This window comes from Mirounga angustirostris, unplaced genomic scaffold (assembly GCF_029215605.1).
Source record: "Mirounga angustirostris isolate CCGP_5_RB_7025 unplaced genomic scaffold, mMirAng1.0.hap1 SCAF_12, whole genome shotgun sequence".
In the NCBI taxonomy this organism is placed as follows: domain Eukaryota; kingdom Metazoa; phylum Chordata; class Mammalia; order Carnivora; family Phocidae; genus Mirounga; species Mirounga angustirostris.
In genome coordinates, this window is record NW_026991720.1 from 65,226,072 (window position 1) to 65,250,191 (window position 24,120).

At 34.7% G+C, this 24,120-nt stretch overlaps 1 protein-coding gene across 2 annotated transcripts in view; it reads right to left on the bottom strand.

The window, feature by feature from the left end:
* The window catches only part of GLCCI1 (glucocorticoid induced 1), a 112,203-nt gene that overhangs the window by 32,884 nt on the left and 55,199 nt on the right, over positions 1–24,120 (bottom strand). The window contains exons 3-4 of one of the 2 annotated variants that reach the window (XM_054505277.2): positions 22,031–22,117; positions 3,088–3,201 (exon numbers count right to left, since the gene is read on the bottom strand). In XM_054505277.2, coding sequence (XP_054361252.1) covers positions 3,088–3,201; positions 22,031–22,117 — 201 coding nt within the window. Of the gene's footprint in view, positions 1–3,087; positions 3,205–22,030; positions 22,118–24,120 lie in introns of both variants that reach the window. The other variant, XM_064575220.1, reaches the window with a different exon arrangement.

Consider the following 24,120-nt stretch of genomic DNA (forward strand, 5'->3'; position numbering starts at 1 on the left):
TATTTTATAGTACATGTTGGTATCTTATAGGAAAAACCTTTTCAAATTTTTTCTATTAATTGGCATTAGTTTTCCATAGGACCTTTGAGAACAACTTTTCAAGTAACAAAACAAGTCCTTCTAAATTTCTGTTGGAACTCAATCTGTACATTAATTTCAGGTAAATTGCTATTTAAAAAATATTGAGTCTTCCCTTCCCATACATGAATGTGTTGGGACTTCCCATTTAGGTCTTGGTTTTGTATTTCATATCCTCAATAAAGTCTTATAATTTGCATATTTATTTTATGTCAAATTCTAGGCATTGTATATATTTTTCTTATATACGTGTTTGAGAACTGTAACATAACAAGTAACATATATTTGGTGTCTGTCCTGGTTCTTGACACACATTTCCCAAAATTCTTGTAATTTCCTGAGTGATAGGTATGCTAGGGGCATCTTTTGGGTTCCCGTATTTGGTTTCTCACCCTGGAACTGGACACACAGCTCCTAAATCCCTTGGATTTCCTGGATGATAGAAGGAACAGTCTTCTATTCTAATGAGGTGACTCTTGAGGGGCTCCTGGATAGCTTCTAGTCAACAGAAAGATCAAGCCATGATTATAAGCTTGGAACTTCCAGCCCCACACATCCTCTGGAGGGGGCAGAAGGGCTGGAGATGGAGTTAATAATGGATCATGCCAATGTGATGAAGCCTTCATAAAAATCTCTAAACTATGAGTTCAGAGAACTTCCAGGTTGGTGAATACGTATCCACATGCCAAAAGAGTGGCACGCCCCGACTCCAGGGAGGCAGAAGCCCCTGCACTTGAGACCTCTCCAGACCTTGCCCTATGTACCTCTTTATCGAACTGTTCGTCTGCATCCTTTATTATATCCCTTATAATAAAAGAGTACACGTAAGTGATTCCCTGAGTTCTGTGAGCCATCTAACAAATTATTGAACCTGAAGTGGTTGTTGGGAATTACTTTTTTATAGCCAGATGGTCAGAAGTACAGATGACAATCTGGGACTTGTGACTGGCATCTTAAGGGGGGAGGGTGGGCAGTCTTGTAGGGCTGAGCCCTTAAACTGTGGGGTCTGTGCCAACTCCGAGTAGTTAGTGTTATATTGAATTGTAAGACACTCAGCTGGTGTCTGGAGAGTTGGCAAATGGTATGGGAAAACCTCCCACACATGTGGTGTTAGAAGTATTCTAAGTAGAGGGTACAGTGGTTTACCTTCATTCATATAAGAGAAACTACCAATTTTTATGTTTACATTTAATCGTTTAAGTTCTCAGTTTTTTCTTTTTGTTATGAAAAATTATAATCATAAGCATAATTAAATGCTATACCATAATGAACTCTCATGTGCACATCATCCAGCTTCAAAAATTACCAACATCTGCCAATCTTGTTTCATCAAGTATCCACTTTTCTTCTGTTCTTAGATAATTTTAAAGCATATTCTAGACTTCATACTTCGCCTACAAATATTTCAGTATGTATGGCAGATAATTATTTTTATACCTAACCACAATGTCAAAAATTCAATGTAAATTAGGAACACCTGCCTAAGTCTTTTTTGTTAAATCAGCAAGTCAATAGATCTTCTATAAATGCACTGGGCTCTTACAGAAAAGGTGCTTGAAATAAACAGAGTAAGAATAAAATATATTATTTCTACCAGATAAGAAAAAAATCATACTTTGTCTCTATAATATTGCCTTTTTGAGAATTTAATATAATGAATCATACACTATGTAGACTTTTGCTTCTGACTTCTTTCACTTAGCGTGATGTTTTTGAGATTCAACCGTGTTCTCATAAGTATCAGTAGTTCCTTCCTTTTTACTGCTGAGTAGTATTGCATGGATATTATGAAATGTTGTTTTATCCATTCACCAGCTAATAGATATTTGTTTCCATTTTTTGACTCTTATAAATAATGCCTCCATGAACACTGATGTAAAAGTCTTAGTATGGACATATGTTTTTATTTCTCATGCCTAGATATCAAAGAGTGGAATTTGGGGGCTCTATAGTCAGTGTATGTGTGTTTAACTTTTTAGGAAAATGCCAAACTGTTTTCCAAAGTGGTGGTACCATTTTGTGTTCCCATTAGCAATGAATGTCTGTTCTAGTTGATCCACATCCTCACCAACACTTGGTACTGGCTATCCTATTGGTTTCAATGGTTTAGTTCATTCACTTTGATTTTCTAAATATAATCATATCATATACAGATAATGAAAGCTGTTTCTTTTTCTTACTGCTCTGTCCAGAGCCTCTAAGCCACTAGCAAGTAATATCAGTAATTATGGGCATCTATGACTTGATTTTTATTTTAACAGAAATGCTTCCAGTATTTTATTGTTAGGATCTCACTACACTTGCAGTAAGTCACATTAGGAAGTATCCTATTTTTAGTTAATAAGGTTTTATCACATAAGAATACTGAGTTTTTATCAAATATTGTTCAGCGTCTACTTTGACCTTCTGATGCAGTTAACTAAACTAACACCTTTCTTAATGCTGAATCATCCATATGTTTCTGAAACACCCTGTTTAGTTTTGTTTTGATTCACTACTTGGGTTTTTCTATACTACTGTATTTGATTTACTAAAATTTATATCAATATTTTAAGTGAATTTGGTCTAGAACAGCATTCCCCAAACTTATTCCATGGAAGTACATGTTCCTGGGGTGGGGGGAAGTTGGGGGATCCCCAACAGAACTCTAATCCTCAATTTCTTCTTATGTAAAATAGGGGTAAATATAGATAAAGAGATATAGATGGCTTAAGGTACTATTAGGAAGATTAAATGAGATAATGCCCATAGTTGCTTAATAAGTGAATGAGCTAGGATTTTAGTATCAATCATCCTTGAGGTGACTACACTCTGTTAGGTCTATTATTAAAAGAAAATTATGTATATGGAGGGGTGAAAAAACTTCTTGCAACAATTTAACCAGTAGTAGTAATTTAGTAGAGCTAGGGATTTATATTATTAATTTTTTAATGCTAAAATAATGGATCCCCCCTTTATAATGAACCCTTTAAAAGGAATTATTCAAATGTGGACAAGAAATTAGCCTACCTGAGTGTGATTGATTGTTACATGGTTGCCATGAAGAGGTGACTGACGATCTTTCTCCTTACCGTGCCGACTACTCTGTTTACTACGTTGTAGTTGCTGCCTCAGTTTGGCAATCTGCTTTGGGGAGAGGGGAGGAGAAATAAGATGAGAACAAAAGTGAATACCAGTTTTTAAGTACTTCTTATTTTAATTTTTGGATACTAATAAATCATTTTTTTCCTCACAGGTTTCAAGAAGAGATAATATTTCACTGCAAAGATTTATTCTTCCAAGTTTCTAGGATTAAAACTATCGAAAATAAGAGGTACAGACTTCCAGTTATACAACAAATAAGTCGTAGGGATGTAAAGTACAGCATAGGGAATACAGTCAATAATATTGTAATAACTATGTTTGGTGACAGAAGGTAACTAGACTTGTGGTAGTAGCCATTTCAAAATGTATATAAATGTTGAATCCCTATGTTGTCCAACTGAAACTAATATGTCAACTATACTTCAATAAAAAATAGGCTATAAAAATGCTTCACTTGTACAGTTAAAATAGTGTTTTGGTAAACATGTAGACTAAATTTTTCCACATTATTCCAGATTTTACCTTTGTACACCATGAATATCTTCTTCTTTAAACACTTTTTATAAGGCAAAAAACTAGTATTTTGGATGCCAACTGATTAAAGTCAAAGCCAATACATTAATACAGAGACCACATTAGTTTCTAAGTTCCCATCTTAGCTTATCAATTACTAAACACTTCAAAATTGTAAATGGTATTAGCAACTCACTAGTATTGAATATCTTACTGTATGTTACTCTTTAGTCACTCAACTTTTATTTTACTTTCCAGTTTTATGGAGATATAATTTTGACATACAGTATTGTGGAAGTTTAAAGTTATTGAACATGTTGATTTCATACCTGTATATACTGCAAAATGATGCCACCATAGCATTAGTTAATACCTCTACCCCGTCCCATAATTACCATTTCTTTTTTTGTGGTGAGAACAGTTGAAATTTACTCTTTATAGCAGCTTTTAAATATACAATACAGTATTATTAAGTATAATCAAAATGCTATACATTAGATCCATAAAACTTATTCATCTTATAACTGGAAGTGTGTATCTTTTGACCAACCCCAATTTCCTCTACCCTCCCGCCCCTGGTAGCCACCACCATCACCACTCTACTGTTTCTATGAGTTCAACCTTTTTAGAACCCACATACAAGTGATATCATACAATATTTGTCTTTCTCTGCCTCACTTCACTTAGCCTAATGCCTTCAAGGTTGACCCTTGTTGTTATAAATGGCAGGATATCCTTCTTCCTCATGGCTGAATAACATTACAGTGGAGATATACACACACACATATATACACTACATCTTCTTTATCCATTCATCTGTTGATGGACATTTGCTATAATCATAACTTAGAGTGTATTCTCCTAAACGGAATGGTAACACTCCCAGGTTTATGAGAAAAGTCATTATTGCAATATGGCTTGGAATTCATTAAACTACTGGGTATTTACCAAAACAAAAAACAAAAAAACACCCCCCCCCACACACACACAAAAAAACAAACAACAATGCTAATTCAAAGGGATATATGCACCCCTATGTTTATAGTAGCAGTATTTACAATAGCAAAACTATGGAAACAGCCCCAGGGTCTGTTGACAGATGAATGGATAAAGACAATGTGGTATATATACACACTGGAATATTATTCAGCCATAAAAACGAATGAAGTCTTGCCATTTGCAAAAAATGGATGGAGCTAGAGAGTATAATGCTGAAATAAGTCCGAGAAAGACAAATACCATACGATCTCACTCATATGTGGAATTTAAGAAACAAAACAAAGGAAAAAAAGAGACAAAGACAAACCAAGAAATAAACTCTTAACTATAAAGAACAAACTGATGGTTACCAGAGAGGAGGTGGGCGGGGGATGGGGAAAGCAGGGGATGGGAATTAAAGAGTATAGTTATCATGATGAAAAAAATAATTAAAAAAAAACCAAGATTACATATGCAATCAAATGGTGCAGTTAAGGGGCTGCTGAATTGAAAACTGTGCCCATTTCTGGTTTGGAGAAATGGCCCCCACACAAAGTCCCTTGGAATCACCTGGGAAATTAAAAACAACAAAACAAGACAAAACAAAAACAACAACAAAAAAAACCCCAAACTCACAAAGTCCTGACCAACGCAGATCCCTGTACCTGTCCCAGACTGATTTTTGTGGTTCTATATAGTCTCTGTGCATCAGCATTTGGGAGCCCTTGGTCCAGAGTGTTTGAGGTTATAAAACTGCAACCACCAGACCCATCTCCAACTGCGTATAGCCTAGGATGCCAATACTTAGCAGACAGAGGATTCTATCATGCCACTGCAGCACTGTAGGACACCTTCCTTAGAATTTATCGTAGCAGAATAAATTTTCTCAAAATTAAATAAAAGCTCAAAACTGGAACTTAAGTATTGCCAGAAGGTACACTTCTAACAGAAATAACTTATATTGAACACCAAACTGGTTGGAACTCAAAAAAAAAAAAACCTAATATATTTTAGATGATGTATAATCTGCTTCAAATATGCCAGACCAGGAGTAAAATATTCCTGAGCATTTTATAAGGGACTAATTGGCAATTTGGGGGAAGTTATTTAATATTGGCATTATTTTCTTTGTAGAAAAGATGACACTAATCAACTAACAGTTATTCCTTGAACACCTATAGTGAGCCCGGTTTTATATTACCTACTTAGGCAAAGTGTAAACACAAGTAAAGTCTGTAAAATACACTGATTTCCGCAAGGACATAAAGCAAAAATACAATGTATTTTAATATTAGCGAAATACGTACCTTGGATAACCATGGCAATAAAAAGCAAAACAGACAGTTGCTACTAAAGCCTATAAATGCTCAAGAGGAAAAGTATATAGGTTGCTAGAAAACTCATTTTTTATCTATGGCAAATAGAAGACAAACAGCATGGAAGGAAATAAAGCACCTGAACAACGGAATGGTTTACGTTCTTTCTTTTATATTAAGATCCTTAGGTTCCTTCAGTTGTTGTTTTTTGGGGTTTGTTATTTTTTTTTTTTTTTTAGATTCCTTCAGTTTCTTAAAAGCTCTTTGTAGCTTATGGACCTCTCATACAATGTTGTTGCAAAGATATACAAGTAAGATGATCTATGTTAATATTTGTGTTCCCTACTCTCTGTTGAGATGATGTAATATTTTTCTAGAGAACATTAATTTTCATGAGAAAAGGAATCAAAATTAGTAGGTAATCATTATAAATCAGGACAGATTATTCTCTAGGATAAAAAATAAATAGGATTTCAAATTGTACAAGTCATTTAATTAGGATAGAGGTATAAAATTAAGTGTTTTCTGAATATTAATGATGTTTCCGTGCTGTTTCAAAGCTGGCAAGAGCTTGTACAGAAGAGCCCATAATGCCTAGAGATTAATCAAGGCAATCTGTAATTTTTCATTTTAAAAATAATCTTCAAAAATAAATAAACAAAAATAATCTGAGAATGATCAATCCAAATCACCCTATTTTTAAAGGCTTTGAACCATCAAAGTAAGCCAGAGAAGTTTTTGTTCTTAACAGCCTTAACAAATCCCTGAAAACAAAAAGCATCCATCATGGTATACACCTTACTTTGCCTGGAATACCCAGGTCAACTATGCAACCTTATAGTTTTCACATAACATTGTTCATCTCTGAAATATTACATAGCTACGTTGTTTTCAATTCAGTAGAGATTAGGGTAAATGGGAGCCCATCTTCCTAAACATATGTACTCAGATTACAAATTTTAGTCAAGAACTATGTAAAATGAAAGCAGGACACCGTAAGCCCTCCTTTGCTTCGGAACAAGGTGGTCCCTGTGCTGCTTACAGCCACATTCAGAAGAGGGGCAGGCCTACATAACAACGGCGAACACTCTCATCTTCCATACTTTTGTTTAGAATGTCCCTTCTCTTTTTCCTATGATGCTCAAGAGCCCATGGCCATCTGAAGCCAGTGGAGAGTTGACTTTAGAACCAGTGGAAGGTAGACACAAAGTTGTCTCTGGGAGGAAGGGGCAGATGGGCAATACTCCTGCCCCACACACATACACACAACCCGTCCCATCTCATCCACAGCTCTGCAGCTCTGCCCAGGACAGCCTCTGTAGGCCCACATTCTATCACACTGCGCAGAAGCTCCTTGTCCTCACTTCAGGGGATCTACCCACCCCAGTCACTAAGATGAAATGCCCACACAACCTTCATTTACAAAGCGAACATTAAGCTTTACTGACTTGATTTTTTAAACTAAACTATAGATATATCTAACTTTGTGTTTCTAAATACTCATTAGCTACTCTGTGGCCTTAGAAAAAAAAATTAAGAATGGACCTTGAGGGTATTCTGCTAAGTAAAATAAATCAGCCGAAGAAAAATACTGTTTGATCTCACTTATATGTAGAATCTTAAAAAAAAAATTCATAGAAACAAAGAGCAGATTGGTGGTCGCCACAGATGGGATGGGGGCAGGAAATGGGCAATAGTGGTCAAAGGGTACAAATTTCCAGTTACAAGATGAGGAAGTTCTGGAATGTAATGTATAGCATGGTGACTACAGTTAATACTGTACAGCAATTTGAAAGTTGCTAGGGGAATAGATCTTAAAAGTTCTCACTACACACAAAAAAACTGTAATTATGTGAGGTGACAGATGTGTTAACTAAGCTTATGGTCAAATCAGTACACTGTATACCTTAAACCTACAAAATGTTATATGTCAATTATAGCTCAATGAAGCTGAAAGAAAAAAATATTAAGAGGGAAGGAGAGAGGAAACTCTTTAAACATGAAAGGGGTTTCAAGCACATGAGCTCCAAGGTTTAAAAAAGCCAGGGAATAAGTGACCCTGGGTCACAAAGAAGAAATAATAAGTGTAGAGGGAAGAATTAGCATAAATACAAAGAACTGACTAAAACATCTGTGAAACTAGATGAAGAAAAATCAGAGACTGGCCCTACTTAAAATCTGAGAACTAGGAATACATTTTATTGTGAATTTTTGGAAACCTAATTAACATCGTGCCCATTCATTTGCTATTTCTGTCCTGTTAGTTTCCCCCACTATTGTTAAAATTTAAAAACAAAATAAAACAAAACTCAGCCTCAAAGACTGGTTGAGTACCTTCGCCTCAGATACTGAAAGGAAGAGAAAGATTTCTCACAATGAATTCCACTCCAGAGTAGGCCAGGGAAATGAGAAATCTTAACTTAAAAGGACTAAGAGCTAGCAGTAGGAAAGGAAGCAGGGTTCTGGGGCTTTGGGAAGAGAAGAAAAAAAAAAAAAATGAGAAGAGAGCTAGTTTAAAACCAGGAAGGAGGCACTATGCCACTTTTATGTAAATTACCTCATTCATTTTTTAATAAAAGCGTATGAAATAGGTACTATTATCTTCCCCATTTTATAGGTGAGGGAAACTGGGGTAGAAGGTTCAAAAGCTTACTAAAAGTCACACAGTTAAGTGCTGAAACAAATACTTGAACTTAGGAAGTAGAATTCCAGAATCTGCTCTCCTAAGCATTATTCCCTACTGTCTAAAGAAACAAGTTAATAACTTACAGGGAGACAACAAAATCTTAGAAAAATTTGACAACTGCTAAACTAACAACAACAACAAAAACACCCTGAAACAGCTATAAAAGATATTAACCCAGCATTTTTTTCCAAAAATAAGTTTGAGAAGTCATGAATTTCAAGCTGTCGTTCCCTTTTATATGAAAAAAAAGGAATATGTGACAAACTTTAGTGTTTATAAAGATCAAGTGTCTCAAAACAAAGGTTCTGGAGTCCAAAAACAAATTTAACATATCCCTTGTCAGTGTTCAAAGGAATTTAACATGCAATAGTGCCTAATCTAACACCAAAAATAAAATTTAGAACTTCCTATAATTGCTCCATAAATACAAATAATTAGAGTTATTTTCCTGTTTTTTTAAAGTGCCAATAGGCAAACCCTAATGAACTAATTGCTATTCATTCAGCCCCATGAAATGAACACAGGCATATGCAGGCACAAACATCCATAAAGAAAGAACACAGATACATGCAAGCACATATACATGCAGAGGTCACCTGCATGCACATCAACCCTTGCATGCCCACAGACAGACATACCCTACTCACCACGTGCATGCACACATAAACCTGCTAACCCAGGAATAGAGGGAGATACTCCCACATACAAATTCATCCCCACAGATACAGCTAGCTTTGGGACTTTTATACATGTAAGTTTTAATACAGAATTATATTTACAGCCACCAATAAGGCATATTTGTCGAGAGGCATGTAAATAACACCACCAGACTAACATTTAAAAAACATTTAGTTCACAAACCTGCTTGATCCCATGAAGTTATTATATTTACTTTACAGATGATGACACATTATCAAAAATAAAATACCTTACCCAATGTAATGTAACACAGCTAATAAGTGGCAGACCCAGTCCTCTAGCCTTTAATTTATAACCTCTTTCTATTACCTACCAATGCGGCTGGAAGTAATTCTATGTTAATGTTCAACTGCAAGTAATTACCAGTCACTGTGTATTAGCTCATAATCTCAACCACTTTGCAAAGTAACTTCCTTTCTTAATGTTGAAGATATTGCAAGATATGAAACTGAAATAAAGATGAACAAAAATTTGATGAAGCCGTTAACATACTAACCTACTGATCAGTGTCTATTTTTTTGACAAGCAGTTTGTATGACCTTAAAAATTCTTCCTATTGGAGCCAATTTTAAATAATGAAAAGATTATAAAACATCTTTCTAATTCAATTTAATATGGATTTAGACAGACTTTATTAGATAAATATTTGTATTTTTTAAAAGTTTATCACATAATTCCTTTGAGTTCAAAGGGATAATCAAAATTCTTCAGACTGTTGTCTTTTAGGTCCAGAGAAAATACTATTGCAATTATTTCCCCTTGGTATAATATGATAAAAAATTTTAATACCAAAAATTAACAAAATGTTAGGGCAGAAGGTATATAAGGAAACTTCTATTTTGCTTACTTAAAAAAGGAAGACCACATCAATAATATGTATTTATCACAGTTTGATCAGATGTGAGAAATATCCCTAATCATTTCACTTACTGCTCTAGATGGTTCCATCTAAGAAAAACTATCTTACTAATGAAAGAAAAGCTTATTGGTGAGGTAAGGAAGCAACCCATGCTTTTTCCTTATTTCCACTGAAGACTTAAGAATGGCAAACCCCTTTTTCAATTTATCTCTATGAAAATCAGAGATAGTAAAAAAGAAAAATCAAAACAACAATACAACAGTATTATTTATGTTCTTTCTTGGAATGTCACCCTCTGGGATAAAGAGCAGGTTTGCTAACTGCTTACTATAAAAATAGTGGATTCCCCCAAGCTCTGTATTCCTCTCCTATAATGTGCCCTACTATATGTGCATGAATCCATTTGGGCTCTCCCCACCACCCCATGGGACTTGATTCAGGGGAAATAAGGCAAACTTGATAGTCTTGATACTTGCTGTGCTGGGAATAACAAAGTCCATTGGCTCTAATTCAGGCATTTCATGCCTTCTGCCAGCATCCGTGAAATAGTAAAAGACTAATTTATTACACTGTAAGTATGAAAAAGTAAAACCCAAGACCTGAGAGGGAATACTTCTCAAATGAAGAAAAAGGAATTTTTTTTTTAAGATTTTATTTATTTGAGAGAGAAAGAGAGTAAGAGAGAGAGCACAAGAGGGTAGGGTCAGAGGGAGAAGCAGATTCCCCGCTGAGCAGGGAGCCCGATGCGGGACTCGATCCCGGGACTCTGGGATCATGACCTGAGCCGAAGGCAGTTGCTTAACCAACTGAGCCACCCAGGCACCCAGAGAAAGGAATTTTAAGAAACAACTTGGAAAGATCGATTTATGTTCCCTACAGATAAAGGGACATGATGGACTGGTATCTGACTTCTACTCTACATACTGAATGTATGAGAGTTTACCAGGATCCATTTAGGAAATCTGAGTGAAGAGTTGTGCATAGTTGTCTTTGGTTCTACATAAGAGGGCCTCCTAGAGCAGTAAGCTGACTCAGCAGCTGAGAAACTGAATGTTATTTCTATGATTCTAGAGGCTAAGGATGGAGTAAGGGACTTACAAACCCAGAAAGACAGAACAGTAGGGAAGAGATGTATAGCAACAAGGGATCTCCAGAGACTCCATGAAATTACTCTCAAAGAAAGTCAGTTTTAAAACTCTGTCAAGCCCAGGGGATGTAAAGACATCTTATAATATATATAAACCAGTCAAGGAGCCACATTTCTATTCCCCTTACCTCCCCCTCGCTCCGGAACTCTAACTCCAGAGGAGTGAGGAAGAAGGTGAGCAAGAAACAGAAGGGGAGGTTCCCTGATCACTTTACCAAGGAAGTCACCCAACCACAGTAGGCCCTAACTAGGACAAGGGGAGTAGCTAGAACCATAAAAGCTGCTGGAATTTGACTATTTTAAGAAACTAGAAAGCATGCTCGCTCAAAGGGACCACAGGGGTGTAAGAGTGATCAGATTCTAGTTTTGCACCATGGGCAGGAGACGAACTTCTCTCACTCAATAAGGACAGTGGGAGTTAACATAAAGTCCTTTGTGATTATTCCTTAAGGTCTTAGTTGTTTTTCCCAATGTGTAATTAAGTTCTTTAAGAAGTAGACTGTTTCTATTGTTTCTTTTGAAATTCGAGATCCTTCACAGGCTATTGGGCATACAGTCTTACTCATTTGATGTTACTCCATCAACAAATCAGTGCTACTGAATGCTGATGATATATGCTAAACCATATCTTCAAGATTTACCTTTCTTCTCTTTTACTCTACTAAACATACAAATGAAGTACCATAAAAAGTGATGTTAATTAAACCCTTATCATTTACTTACAGACTCCTTAAATCCTAGTTATGCTTTATAAATTAACTTTAAATTGTGTTTTATAAGCAGGGAACCACATTTCTAACAGGTGGAAAAGCGCATTTGCACATTCGCTTAGTTGGGCTGACAACCGTCCAGCGAACATAACTCAAAGGAGGAAAAGTAGTCTTTTCATAAAGGAAAATGCCTCACTTGGATTAGCTTCCTTAACATGAACATAACCCACAAGTTCATGTATAGTGGTATCAGTTATAATTTCTGACAAATGCATTGATAATCTGCCATTTCTTTCCTAATTGCAAGAAAGTGTGAGTGTGTGTCCTTGATCTACAATTCCATTACACTATACCCAGGGGGGTAATTTTTTCTTTGTCTTATTTATCCTCCTTGAAACTGGTGGGCTTTTTCAATTGCTCTCCAAATATAGCAAACTTTCAACCTTTAAAAAATTTCTCTTTCCCGATGCTTACAAAATATTCTTACCTCCTGGAACCCTTAACCCAGTCTATATTCCATGTTTCTTAACTTCTCTTTCATGTTTTCAACCTCTTTATCTTTTTGTTCTATATTCTAGAAGATCTGCTCTTCCAGACTGGCAACTCTCACTTGAGAGTTCTGATTCACTAATTCTCTCTTCTGTTAACGTGAATTTAATCTACCAAAGAGTTTTTTGTTTTTAATTTCTTCAATTTTTGTTATTTACAAGATTTGTCATCAGTCCTTTATCATTCTGCCTGTTCTTGTTTATTCCTTATTGCCAGTTACCACTTCATTTGAAATTCTTCTTTTTCTAAGATTTTATTTATTTATTTGACAGAGAGAGCACAAGCAGGGGGAGTGGCAGAGGGAGAAGCAGGCTCCCCTCTGAGCAGGGAGCCCGATGTGGGACTCAATCCCAGGACCCTGAGATCATGACCTGAGCCGAAGGCAGACGCTTAACTGACTGAGCCACCCAGGCGCCCCCCATTTGAAATTCTTACACATTCTTATACTTAAGTGCTTTTTTTGAGATTGTGTTCTTCATCTTATTTCCTTGGATGTAAATGATCCTATTTGATGTATCTGCTGTCTCTTGTGGTAACAGATTTCCTCACATGTCCTAAAATACTTGCCTGCAAACACACCTTATGTGGAAGCTTTATCCTTTGTGAGCTCTTTCCTGCCATGTTGTTTCATGGTTGCTCACACTATCCCTCTGGAGTTGCACAGATCCAGAGCAGGTCTTAAATTAGAAAGACTGGGGCTTTGGTTCCACATGGGTAGAGCTCTATTCCAGATGCCACATGCACACACAACATATGGTTACTATTTCCATTTTTGCATAGTTGCCTCTTTGGCCCACAGGAAAACACCAACAGTGTCAGGTGGAGTTACTTCAGGTCTAGTTTTACAGCCTAGAAACATGGTCCCAGTTCTCTGCTTTATGCAGACAGCCCAGTTCCAATCTCCTACCATTTGTAAGACACACTTGGCATTCTTAAAATGTCTAGCAACCTACACTCTCTTACATTTGGCTTAAAAACCCACTTTTTAAGCCCTGGCCCACATGGCCCAGGTTTCTGTGAGCCAGACAGTATCAATACCCACCCATTACTAAGGGTTTCTTGTCTACTCATGGTCTGCAGGGATTTTCTTTGTCTTAAATGTAACTAGAATGTAGTTACTTACTTCTCTGAAAAATTTTCACATCACATTCTCATAAACTTGGAGCAAAGTGGAGACAGATTATACAGGTGCTTTCACTGATATTTTAATCTGAAATCTTGATTCAAATTATGTGAGGGGGAGAATATGTATGTGATTCAGGAAAAAAGGATGGGTACTACTTTTGACTTTGATCCTATTTCAAGGAAGCAGGTCAAAAGTTATTTTTTAATTAGCACAATTTTAGTAGTATTCAATTTTTAAAAATACGACTTTCAAAAATACTTTCGGCTTTTCATAATTTTCTCAAATTCCAATTCTGTCATCTATTACAACTATTCTTCTTTTCACTTTTTGTCTTTACCAACGTATTCTTATCATTTGCTAGCCTCAGTTATATATCATATAGCACTTGGTATCTTCATGGTTCACCAAGGAAAACCCACCAGTCTTTTATAGCTATTCCTTTTATATTTTTCATCTTTACTGAGATATAAGTTACATTCCCTTAACTTCATTCATTGTAAGGGTAAAAAGTCAGTAAGTTTTAATCACTAGAGCTGTAGAGCTGTACAACAATAATCACAATGCAGTTTTATAACTTTTTCATCACCCCCCCGAATTTGCCTTGAGTCTGTTTTTTTTGCAGGACTCCTCCCAGCCACATGCAACCACAAATGGGCTTTCTCCCCTTTCTCTAACTTTGCCTTTTCTGGCATTTCAAAATTAAATGGAACCATATAATATGTAGTCTTAGTCATCTCACTTCTTTCACTTAGCAGGGATTGGCAAGCCATAATCTGAAGGCCAAATCCAGGCTGCCGTGTGTTTTTGTAAATAAAATTTATTGGAACATAACCAAGCCCATTCCATATTGTTTATGGCTGCTTTCACACTACAACAGCAGAGTTAAACAGTTGCAGCAGAGATTATAGGGCCCACAAACCCTAAAATATTTACTATCTGGCCTTTTACAGAAAAAATTTGCTGACACTTGACTTAGTAAAACACTTTTGAGGTTCATTCACATTGTAGCATTGTTGATATTCAGTGTATTGTTCCTTTTTCATTGCTTACTAGTATGTCATTGCATGAATACACCACATTTTGTCTCTCCATTTACCAGTCCATCGATATGTAGACTCAGCTATAACATTTTGTATACATGTCTCAATCTAGACAGGTGTTCTCAGTTTTCTTATACAGATTCCTAGGAACTGAATTGCTGGGTTATATGCTAAGTTTCTGATTAACTTTAAAAGAAACTGATAAACTGTTTCCCAAAGTGGCTGTACCCATTTTATGTTTCCAAGAACATCTGAGGGCTCCAGATTCTCTTTATCCTTGCCAACACTTGGCACCGTCGATCTTTTAAATTATAGTCACTGTATTGGATGTGTAGGTGTATTTTTTTTATGGTTTAAATTTGCATTTGCCTAATGACTAATAATGTTGAACATTTTTTCATGTGGTCATCTGCCATCCATGCATACATCTTTGGTGAAATATTTCTATTCAATTGTCTTATCCATTTTTAAGTTGGGTTGTCTTCCTATTATTGATCTGTAAGAGTTCTTTATATATTCTGGATATAAGCCCTTTGTCAGATATAGGATTTGCTAATATCTCCTCCACTCTGAAACTTGTCTTTTCATTCCTTAGTGGTGTCTTTTGAAGTATAAACGTTCAATTTAATGAATTTATTATTATTTCTTTTATGGCTTTATTCTTGGTGTTGTATCTAAAAATACCTTGCTGACTAATACAAGGTCTTCCACAAGTCTTATAATTTTAAAGCCTATATTTAGGGCTATGATTAATTCTGAGTTAGTTGTTCTCTATGGTGACAGTCAAGGACTTGTTTTTTTGTTTTTGTTTTTGTTTTGCCTTATATATGGAATATAATTATCCCAGCACTAATTGTTGGGAACATTGTCCTTCACAATTGAATTGTGTTAGTACTTTTGTGAAAAATCAACTGACCATAAATATAAAGGTTTATTTCTGAATTCACAATTTTGATCAACTTATTTATGTCTTTCTTTTGCTAACTTCATTAATGTAAATCTATAAGAAATAGAAGAAATACTGAAATTATGTAATTTAAATATTCCAAATTTCTTGTTTTCAAAAATATTTTGGGGGTGCCTGGATGGCTCAGTCAGTCAGTTGAGCATCTGGCTCTTCTTGATCTTGGCTCCAGTTGTGATCTCAGGTTCATGAGATCAAGCCCTGCATCTACAATCAGCAGGGAGTCTGCTTCTTTCCCTCTGTCCCTCCCCATGCCCTCTCTAAAATAAGTAAGTCAATCTTTAAAAATAAAATTTTTTGGCTACTCTAAGTCCTTTGCATTTCCACATAAATTTTAGGATTAGCCTCTCAATTTCTACCAAAAACAAACAAACAAAAACAACCATGGGAATTTTAATAGGGATTACAATGAATCAATTTGGGGAGAATTACCATCTTAATACTGAGTCTTTCAATCCATGAACAAAGTAAGTCTTTTATTTATTTAAATCTTTAATTTTGTCCAGCAATGTTTTGTTGTTTTTAGTATACAAATCTTACATTGCTTTTGTTAAATTTATTCCTAAATATTTTCATCTTTTTAATAAATTGTTTTATTTTTTGGACTATTCCTATCTAGTATCTAGAAATATAACCGATTTCTGTATGCTGATCTATCCTGTAACCTTGCTGAACATGTTTACTAGTCTAGTACTGTGTATCTCCATATTTCTTAGCAGTTTCTAAATATAGTTTCTACAGGTTTTCTGTAAATAAAGGTAGTTTTACCATTTCCTTGACAGTATGGATGTCTTTATTTTTCTTGCCTGACTGCACTGACTAGAACCTTCTATGCAATACCAAATAGAAGTAGTGACAAGGCGACAGTGGATGACATTGCCTTGTTCTTGATCTTAGGAAGAAAACATTCTGGCTTTCACCACTGAAATGAATGAATATGAATATGATGGGGTGCCTGGCTGGCTCAGTTAGTACAGCATGCAACTCTTGATCTCAGGGTTATGAGTTCAAGCCCCATATTGGGTGTGGAGCCTACTTCAAAGAAAAAATTAATAGGATGTGAGCTGTAGGGTTTTTGTGTTTTTTTTCCAATAAATGCCCTTTATCACACAGAGAAAGTTTTTTTTTTTCCTGGTTTGTTTAGAGATTTTTATCATGAATGGGTGTTGAGAGTTTGGCAAATGCTTTCTCTGGACCTACTGAGAGGATTATATGGTTTTGTTCTTTATTTTATTAGTGTTTTACATTAATTGAATTTTAGATCTTAAACCATCTTTGCATTTCTGGAACAAATCCAACTTGCTCATGGTATATAATCCTTTTCATATGTGGCTAGATTTGGTTTGCTAATATTTTGTTAAGGATTTTTGCTTTCTTTGTTCAAGAGAGATATTGATCTGCCATTTTATTTTCTTGAGATGTCTTTGGCCTGGCTTTGAAGTCAGTTAAATTGGCCTGACAAAGTAAATTGGGCAGTTTTTCCTTCTCTCCTATTTTTGGAAAGAGTTTGTGAAGAATTAACATTACTTCTTTGAATATTTGATAGAATTCACCAAATTTGATCCTGGGATTTTCATTGTGGGAAGATTTTCAATTCCTTATTCCCTTTCTTTACTTATTAGAAGTCTATTTCTATTTTCTATTTGTTCTTAAATTAGTTTTTACAATTTGTCTCTAATAACTTGTGTCTAAGAATTCATCCATTTTACCTTAGTTTCTACAGTGATGACATAAAATTGATCATAATATTCCTTTTTTTAAAAGATTTTATTTATTTGACAGAGGGAGAGACAGAGCAAGAGAGGGAACACAAGCAGGGGGAGTGGGAGAGGGAGAAGCAGGCTTCCCACAGACAGGGGGCCCGATGCAGGGCTCAATCTCAGGACCCCGGGATCACGACCTGAGCCGAAGGCAGATGCTTAATGACTGAGCTACCCAGGTGCCCTGATCATAATATTCCTTTATAATACTTTCAAATTCTGTGAGGTTGGTAGTAATTTCACCCTTTCACTGCTGATTTTGGTAATCTGTGTCTTCTTTTTTTGGTCAGTCTAGGTAAAGTTTTGTTAACTTTGTTGATCCTTTCAAAGAACCAACTTCTAGTTTCACTGATTTTTCTCTAATATTTTTCTGTTCGTTTGGTTTCTGCTATATTCTTTATTAATTCCTTCCCCTGCTTGCTTTTGGTCTGGTTTGCTCTTCTTTTTCCAGTTTCTTAAGCCAGAAGCTTAGGACTGATTTAAGAGTTTTCTATTTTCTTATATATGCATTTAAAGGTACATATTTTCCATGAAGCACTGCCTTATCTGCACACACAAATTCTAAGTTTTTTGTTTTCATTCATTAAATATTTAAAAATTTCCCTTGTGTTTTTAGTTGACAACTTTTTGGGGCTTTCTAAGATTTCTGTTACATGATTTCATCTTTTGCACTCTATTGAGATTTCTTTTATGGCCAAGCATATATGGTCTATCTAACCTAGAGAATGTTTCCCATATGTTTGAAAAGAATGCAGTTGCTGGGTGGAATTTTCTATATATGTCAGTTAGGTCAAGTTGATTGATAATGTTGTTGAAATCTTCTATCTTCTTGCTTATTTTGTGTCTAGTTAGTTGTTCTATCAAGTATTGAGAATGGGGATTGAAATCTCCAATTATTATTGTAGAAACTTTATTTCTCCTTTCACAGTTTCACTTTATGCATTTGGGGACCATTGTTAGATGTATACACAATTTGTGATTATTATATCTTCCTGATGTATTGACCTTTTTATCATTATGAAATGTCTTTGTCTTCAGTAATACTTCTTGTCTTAAAGTCTATTGTGTCAGTTAAGCTTTCGTATCATTAGGTGTGCTTCTTACAGACAATATATAGCTGAATGTTGTGTTTTTATCCAGTTTTGACAATCTCTGCCTTTTGAGGAGAATGTTCAGTCCATTCATATTTAATGTAATTATTATGGTTGGATTTACTTTTGCCATTTTCTTAATTATTTTCTATTTGTGTCACACCTTTTTTATTCCTCTGTTCCTCCTTTATTGCTTTCTTTTGTGATAAATACTTTTAGTGTACCATTTTAATCCTCTATATTTTTTACTTTCTATTTTTTCAGGGTTAGTTTCTTAGCAACTGTTCTAGGGATTATAATTTGCATCTTAATTTATCGTAACACTTCAATATAATAATTCCAGTAAAACAGAAACTATACTCTAGTACTTGTCCATTTCTCTGTCCTTCTTTTGTACTTTGCCATATATACATTTCATGTATACATGTCATAACCCAACATAACAGTATTACAATTCTTGCTTTATATGATTATATGTATTTTAAATGTGCAAAGTGAGAAAAATATATCTACAGACTCTTTTATATTTACCTAAACATTTATCCTACTCAACACTCTTTAAGTTCTTCCTACAGATTTGAATTAACATCTGGAGTCATTTCCTCTCAGCCTGAAGAATTTCCTTTGGTTATTTATTATAAGACCATCTAGCGGCAGGAAATTCTATCAATCTTTGTTTATCTGAAAATAATTCACCTTTAATTTGAAGACTAGTTTTTCTGGATACTGAATACTTGGTTGACTTTTTTTTTCTTTCAACATTTTGAATATGTGAAGCTTTATGGTCTCTACTGTTTCTGATGGGAAGTTAGCCATTAAAGGTATTATTAGTTCAGTTCCCTATGTGTTAATGAGACATTTTTTTCTTCCAGCTTTCAAGATTTTCTCTTTTCCTCTGGCCTTCAACAGTTTAACTATGATGTGTCTATCTGGGTTCTCTTTGTGTTTTCCAACTTGGGGTCTGCGGAGTTTGAATCTATAGATTGTTTTACATTAAATCTGGAAGGTTTTCTACCATGGTTTCTTCATATATTTTTTAACTCCTCTTCTCCTCTCCTAGCCCTCTCATTATGTGTATGTGTATCTAATGTGTATTTAATGTTTTCTCGCAGGCCTCTGAGGTTCTGTAGACTTTTCTGCCATCTTTTTCTCTCTATTCTTCAAGGTATATAAACTCTATTGACCTATATTCAAATTTACTCATTCTTTTTTTGCCATGTCAAATCTGCTATTGAGCCCACTGAGTGAACTTTTAGTTACTATACTTTTTAACTCTATACTTTTTAACTCTAGAGTTTTTGTTTCTCTTTTATAATAATTATCTCTTTGTGGAAATTCCTTATTCACTGAGTCACTGTCACCCTACTTCCCTTTAATGCTTTAAACACGGTTTTCTCTGGTTTTTTGAACATACTTATAATTGCTGCTTTAATGTTTTTGGCTGCTAAGTTCAACATATGGAGACACTTAGATACAATTTCTAGTGATTTTCTTAAGTATGGGTCATATTTTCTTATTTCTTTGCATATCTCTAAATTTTATGTTGGATATTGGACATTTTAAATAATACATTATAGCAACTCTAGATTCTGATTTTCCTTGAGGGTGGTTGTTGTCTTATCTGTTTGTGTTTTATAGTATCTTGATGAACTAAAAGTCTGTTTCCCCTGCACTGTGTGGCCACTGATGTCTCTACTCCATATCCCTGACCCCATTTTTCTTTTTAAGGTTGTCTTTTTAAGATCTTTTCAAGCTGGTCTCCAGCGTTCACCTTAGTGTCTGACTAAAGACCAATCAGAGATTTTATTCAATTATCTCAATCCAGTAAGGCTTCCACTCCCAGTATGGGATTTATGTGTAGAATGAGGAGTGCATTCAAAGTCTGAGCCTTTCACAAGATGGCCCCAGATTTTATGACCACTAGGCTTGCTTGAATCTCCTCTCCACATATTTCCTAGGTTCCACTGACCAGTGATGCATGGGTGGCTTACGCCCACTTCATTTTCTGCTGTGCATATCTACAGCCTCCAGTCAACCTGGGATATGTCGTGAACTTATCAATCCCCCATGACTATCTTATCTCCTAGAGCTCTCTATAAAATCCTGCTACCTCATGAGTCTGTTACTTGCTACAAACTGGACTATACTTCTCACTCAGTTAGCTCAGACATTCCTTTTTTAATAGTGCATATCACGTGTTGCTGTAGTCCAAAACTTAACTACGCCAAATCTTGGTTATCACTTTCAGATTGTATTTACCTCTGAGATAAAACTGCAAGTTCATTTTTTTGTTATTCATATTCCAGGCAGAGATGTGCAACTATTTTAGACTAGACATATGAGACTCACCCTCCTTTCTTTTTTGTTGCTTCTGGGAAGAACTCATTTTGTGCATATGTGCTTGTGTACAGTGTATATAGAAAAGTTGAGGATTTCTCTACATCAATAAAATAAAGAAGCTACTAAAAATGTAGTAAAGTCACAGGCAAAATCATGCTAACAGACTATCTATTCAGTCTAGACTCCACAGTGTATGAGAAATACTGATAACCTATAGTATATGAAAGTAACGCTAAGATGACATATGAAAAATATTTGAGAGAAATGTCAATCTTTAGCCTGAAAAATGACGTGTTGCTAGCCTTTCAAATATTTAATGTAGACTTACTTAATACTGATACAAAAGGCAGAATCAAACTTAGGGGTATAATTTTGAGTTCAATATACAAAATAAACTAATAACTTAAGCTAAAACAATTGAACTCATTTGGTTCTTTTGCAAAGTGATGAACTTCTCTCACTGAGAATGATCATAATAGACTAGATGACCACATTTTTAAGGAGTGTTTATTTAGGAGATGAACTAGATGACCTTTCAACTCTAAGTTTCTGTAATTTTATAAAAACAATTATATAAGAATTTAGATGGATAAAAATAACATTATCATGGAAAATAATCCAAAGCATACATAAAGATGATCATAATTTAGGTTCTGGTAATAAAGGAAAGAGTCATAAAAACTATTCCTAAAAGACAGGGATTCTACTGCACTACTGGGTCTCAAAGGGCAACAACATGTTGGATATTACAAAAAAGCTATGAGAAGCAGAAAAAACTTTTCAAAAACAAGAGAGCTGAAGTGGGAACAGAAGATGGCTAAAAGGAACAAGATAAAGAGACTGTTACATAAAACCAGACTTCACTCTGGAAAGGCTCAAGCTGAATGGGTACATAACAAACATTTATAAATGATAAGAAGGGCACAAATAAAGTAAACTCAGACTTGTTCACCCAAACCTGGAAGACAATGCCTAAACTCTGAAAGAGGTAAGGTTAGCACAAATAAAGAATATATCATTGTATTCGTAAAACAGTAAGATAATTTGCTAGGATTAAAACAGGTTATAAGCTGAAACAGAAATAACTTACCTCTTTTAGTTGATCAGCACTCCCCCATGATGCAGAACGCTGATGTGACCTCTTTTCTGCTCCCTCTTCTGCCCAACAGCTGGGTGTCTTTAATTAAAAAAAATAATAAAAATAATAAAATAAGGAACTTTGTCTCTACTTCTTAATCTCACAGCAACTAAAACATATTTCAAAATCTTAGCACATACCAGTTAAGGGTTTATACTAAATACTAAAATCCCTTAAATGCTAAGATTTTCATGACCCATGAAATGTTTAAAACATTCTGTCATATTATGAATTAGATATGATCAATCTACAACATCTCTGAGTAATGTTAGTCAAACATTTGTTTTTTGACATTAACATTAATAACAAAGTTATCAAATAAAAGAGAATTGTGAAGATACACATATTGGTGCTTTTAAAGAGACTGCCAAACTAAATATAAAATGGCATTTCTACTAAGTAAAATAGATGGAAATGAGATTAACAGAACTAGCTCAGAAGCAGTGGGATTACAGATGACCTACATGTCAAATATCTAGCTAGATAAAGGGTTGATTGTACTATTCTTCCTATACTCAGGAAAGAGTGTTAGCAATAGTATTCTTTTTTGAAAAACATCCAGCATCTTTATTTATTTATTTAAAAAAAAAATTTTTTTTTTTTTAATTTGACAGAGAGAGACACAGCGAGAGAAGGAACACAAGCAGCAGGAGTGGGAGAGGGAGAAGCAGGCTCTCCGCCAAGCAGGGAGCCCGATGTGGGGCTCGATCCCAGGACCCTGGGATCATGACCTGAACCGAAGACAGATGCTTAACAATGGAGCCACCCAGGCACCCCAACATCCAGCATCTTTAAATGAAAACATAAAATTATAATAATGAAAAAGAAAAACATTAAGCTATATAAACTTACTATAATCTGAAGCAATACATCTTTTTTAAAAAAGAACTTGAGCTACATGTCAGAAAAGAGAATTGTTTTTACCTAAAACCTCATTTTCAATAATTTTACCAGTAACAGACACTATATATACCCAAATGTAACACAAAAGACTAAATCAAATAGCAAGACTATTTAGGAGTTGCTTAAAATATCATTCTTAAGATATGAGAAAACAGTGTAATGCAAATTAGGGAAAGTAAAAATCACTAAAGACAGACAAAGGATAATGATTAGGACAATAAATATATATGGCTTTAAAAATGACTCATTGCATATTGAAAAAAATCAATCCTTATGTTGAGGTTGACGCTATATGGCTTCTTATGAAGAAGCCATCAGTTCTACTTTATAGAATTCAAATGCTTGCGAACAACTTTTTGAATAATTACCACCTCTTAAAAATAATAATATCCCAAAATAAAACCAACAGTCAAATAATAGTTGAATAAAAACACAAACTGGTTAACCAGTTCAAATATCAAAGTGAAGCTATTTAGTGATAACAGAGCAAAATAGTTTATTCAGTTGACAAGTTCAAGGATAAGAGGTATCACTATATCAAATAAGCTGTTTTCAAAGAACTAAGTTATTAAAATTTCCTAAGTTCAGGCCTAGATAAGTCAAACTTCACTGAAAAAATTTAGCACGCCCTCTACCAAGTAGTCGTATCTTTAATAATGAACTATTCTAAAGTTATTCAGTTATGACAGTTTATCTTCGTCAAAGTTTTGAGAATTTATATGCCTTATTACTTTTACTTTTCTACCAAGTGTAAGCATTACTCTTGTCAAAATCAAATGATTAAGGATCACAAGGTTTAAAACTCAAAAGTACATTTACAGAAAATGAGTGAAATTTTGGGTATGTTCCATAATTATTTAACAATTACATTTATAACAGGAATTATTTTCACTTTGGTACAACTCTAACTTTTTCAAAAGACATTTACATAAACTATATCTCCAACTTAGAGATAAATCAATAGCCACAAAACTTTTACAATTGTCTTAATATTACTAAATATGCCAATGGCAAATGAAACTACATCTGAGGTCTCTTATCTCACAGATCTTTTTTCTTCATATTATCATACTTTTCTTAAAACTGAATGTGAAAACCTATTTGATTATTTCAGAGTGTAGTGTTATTTATACACAAGA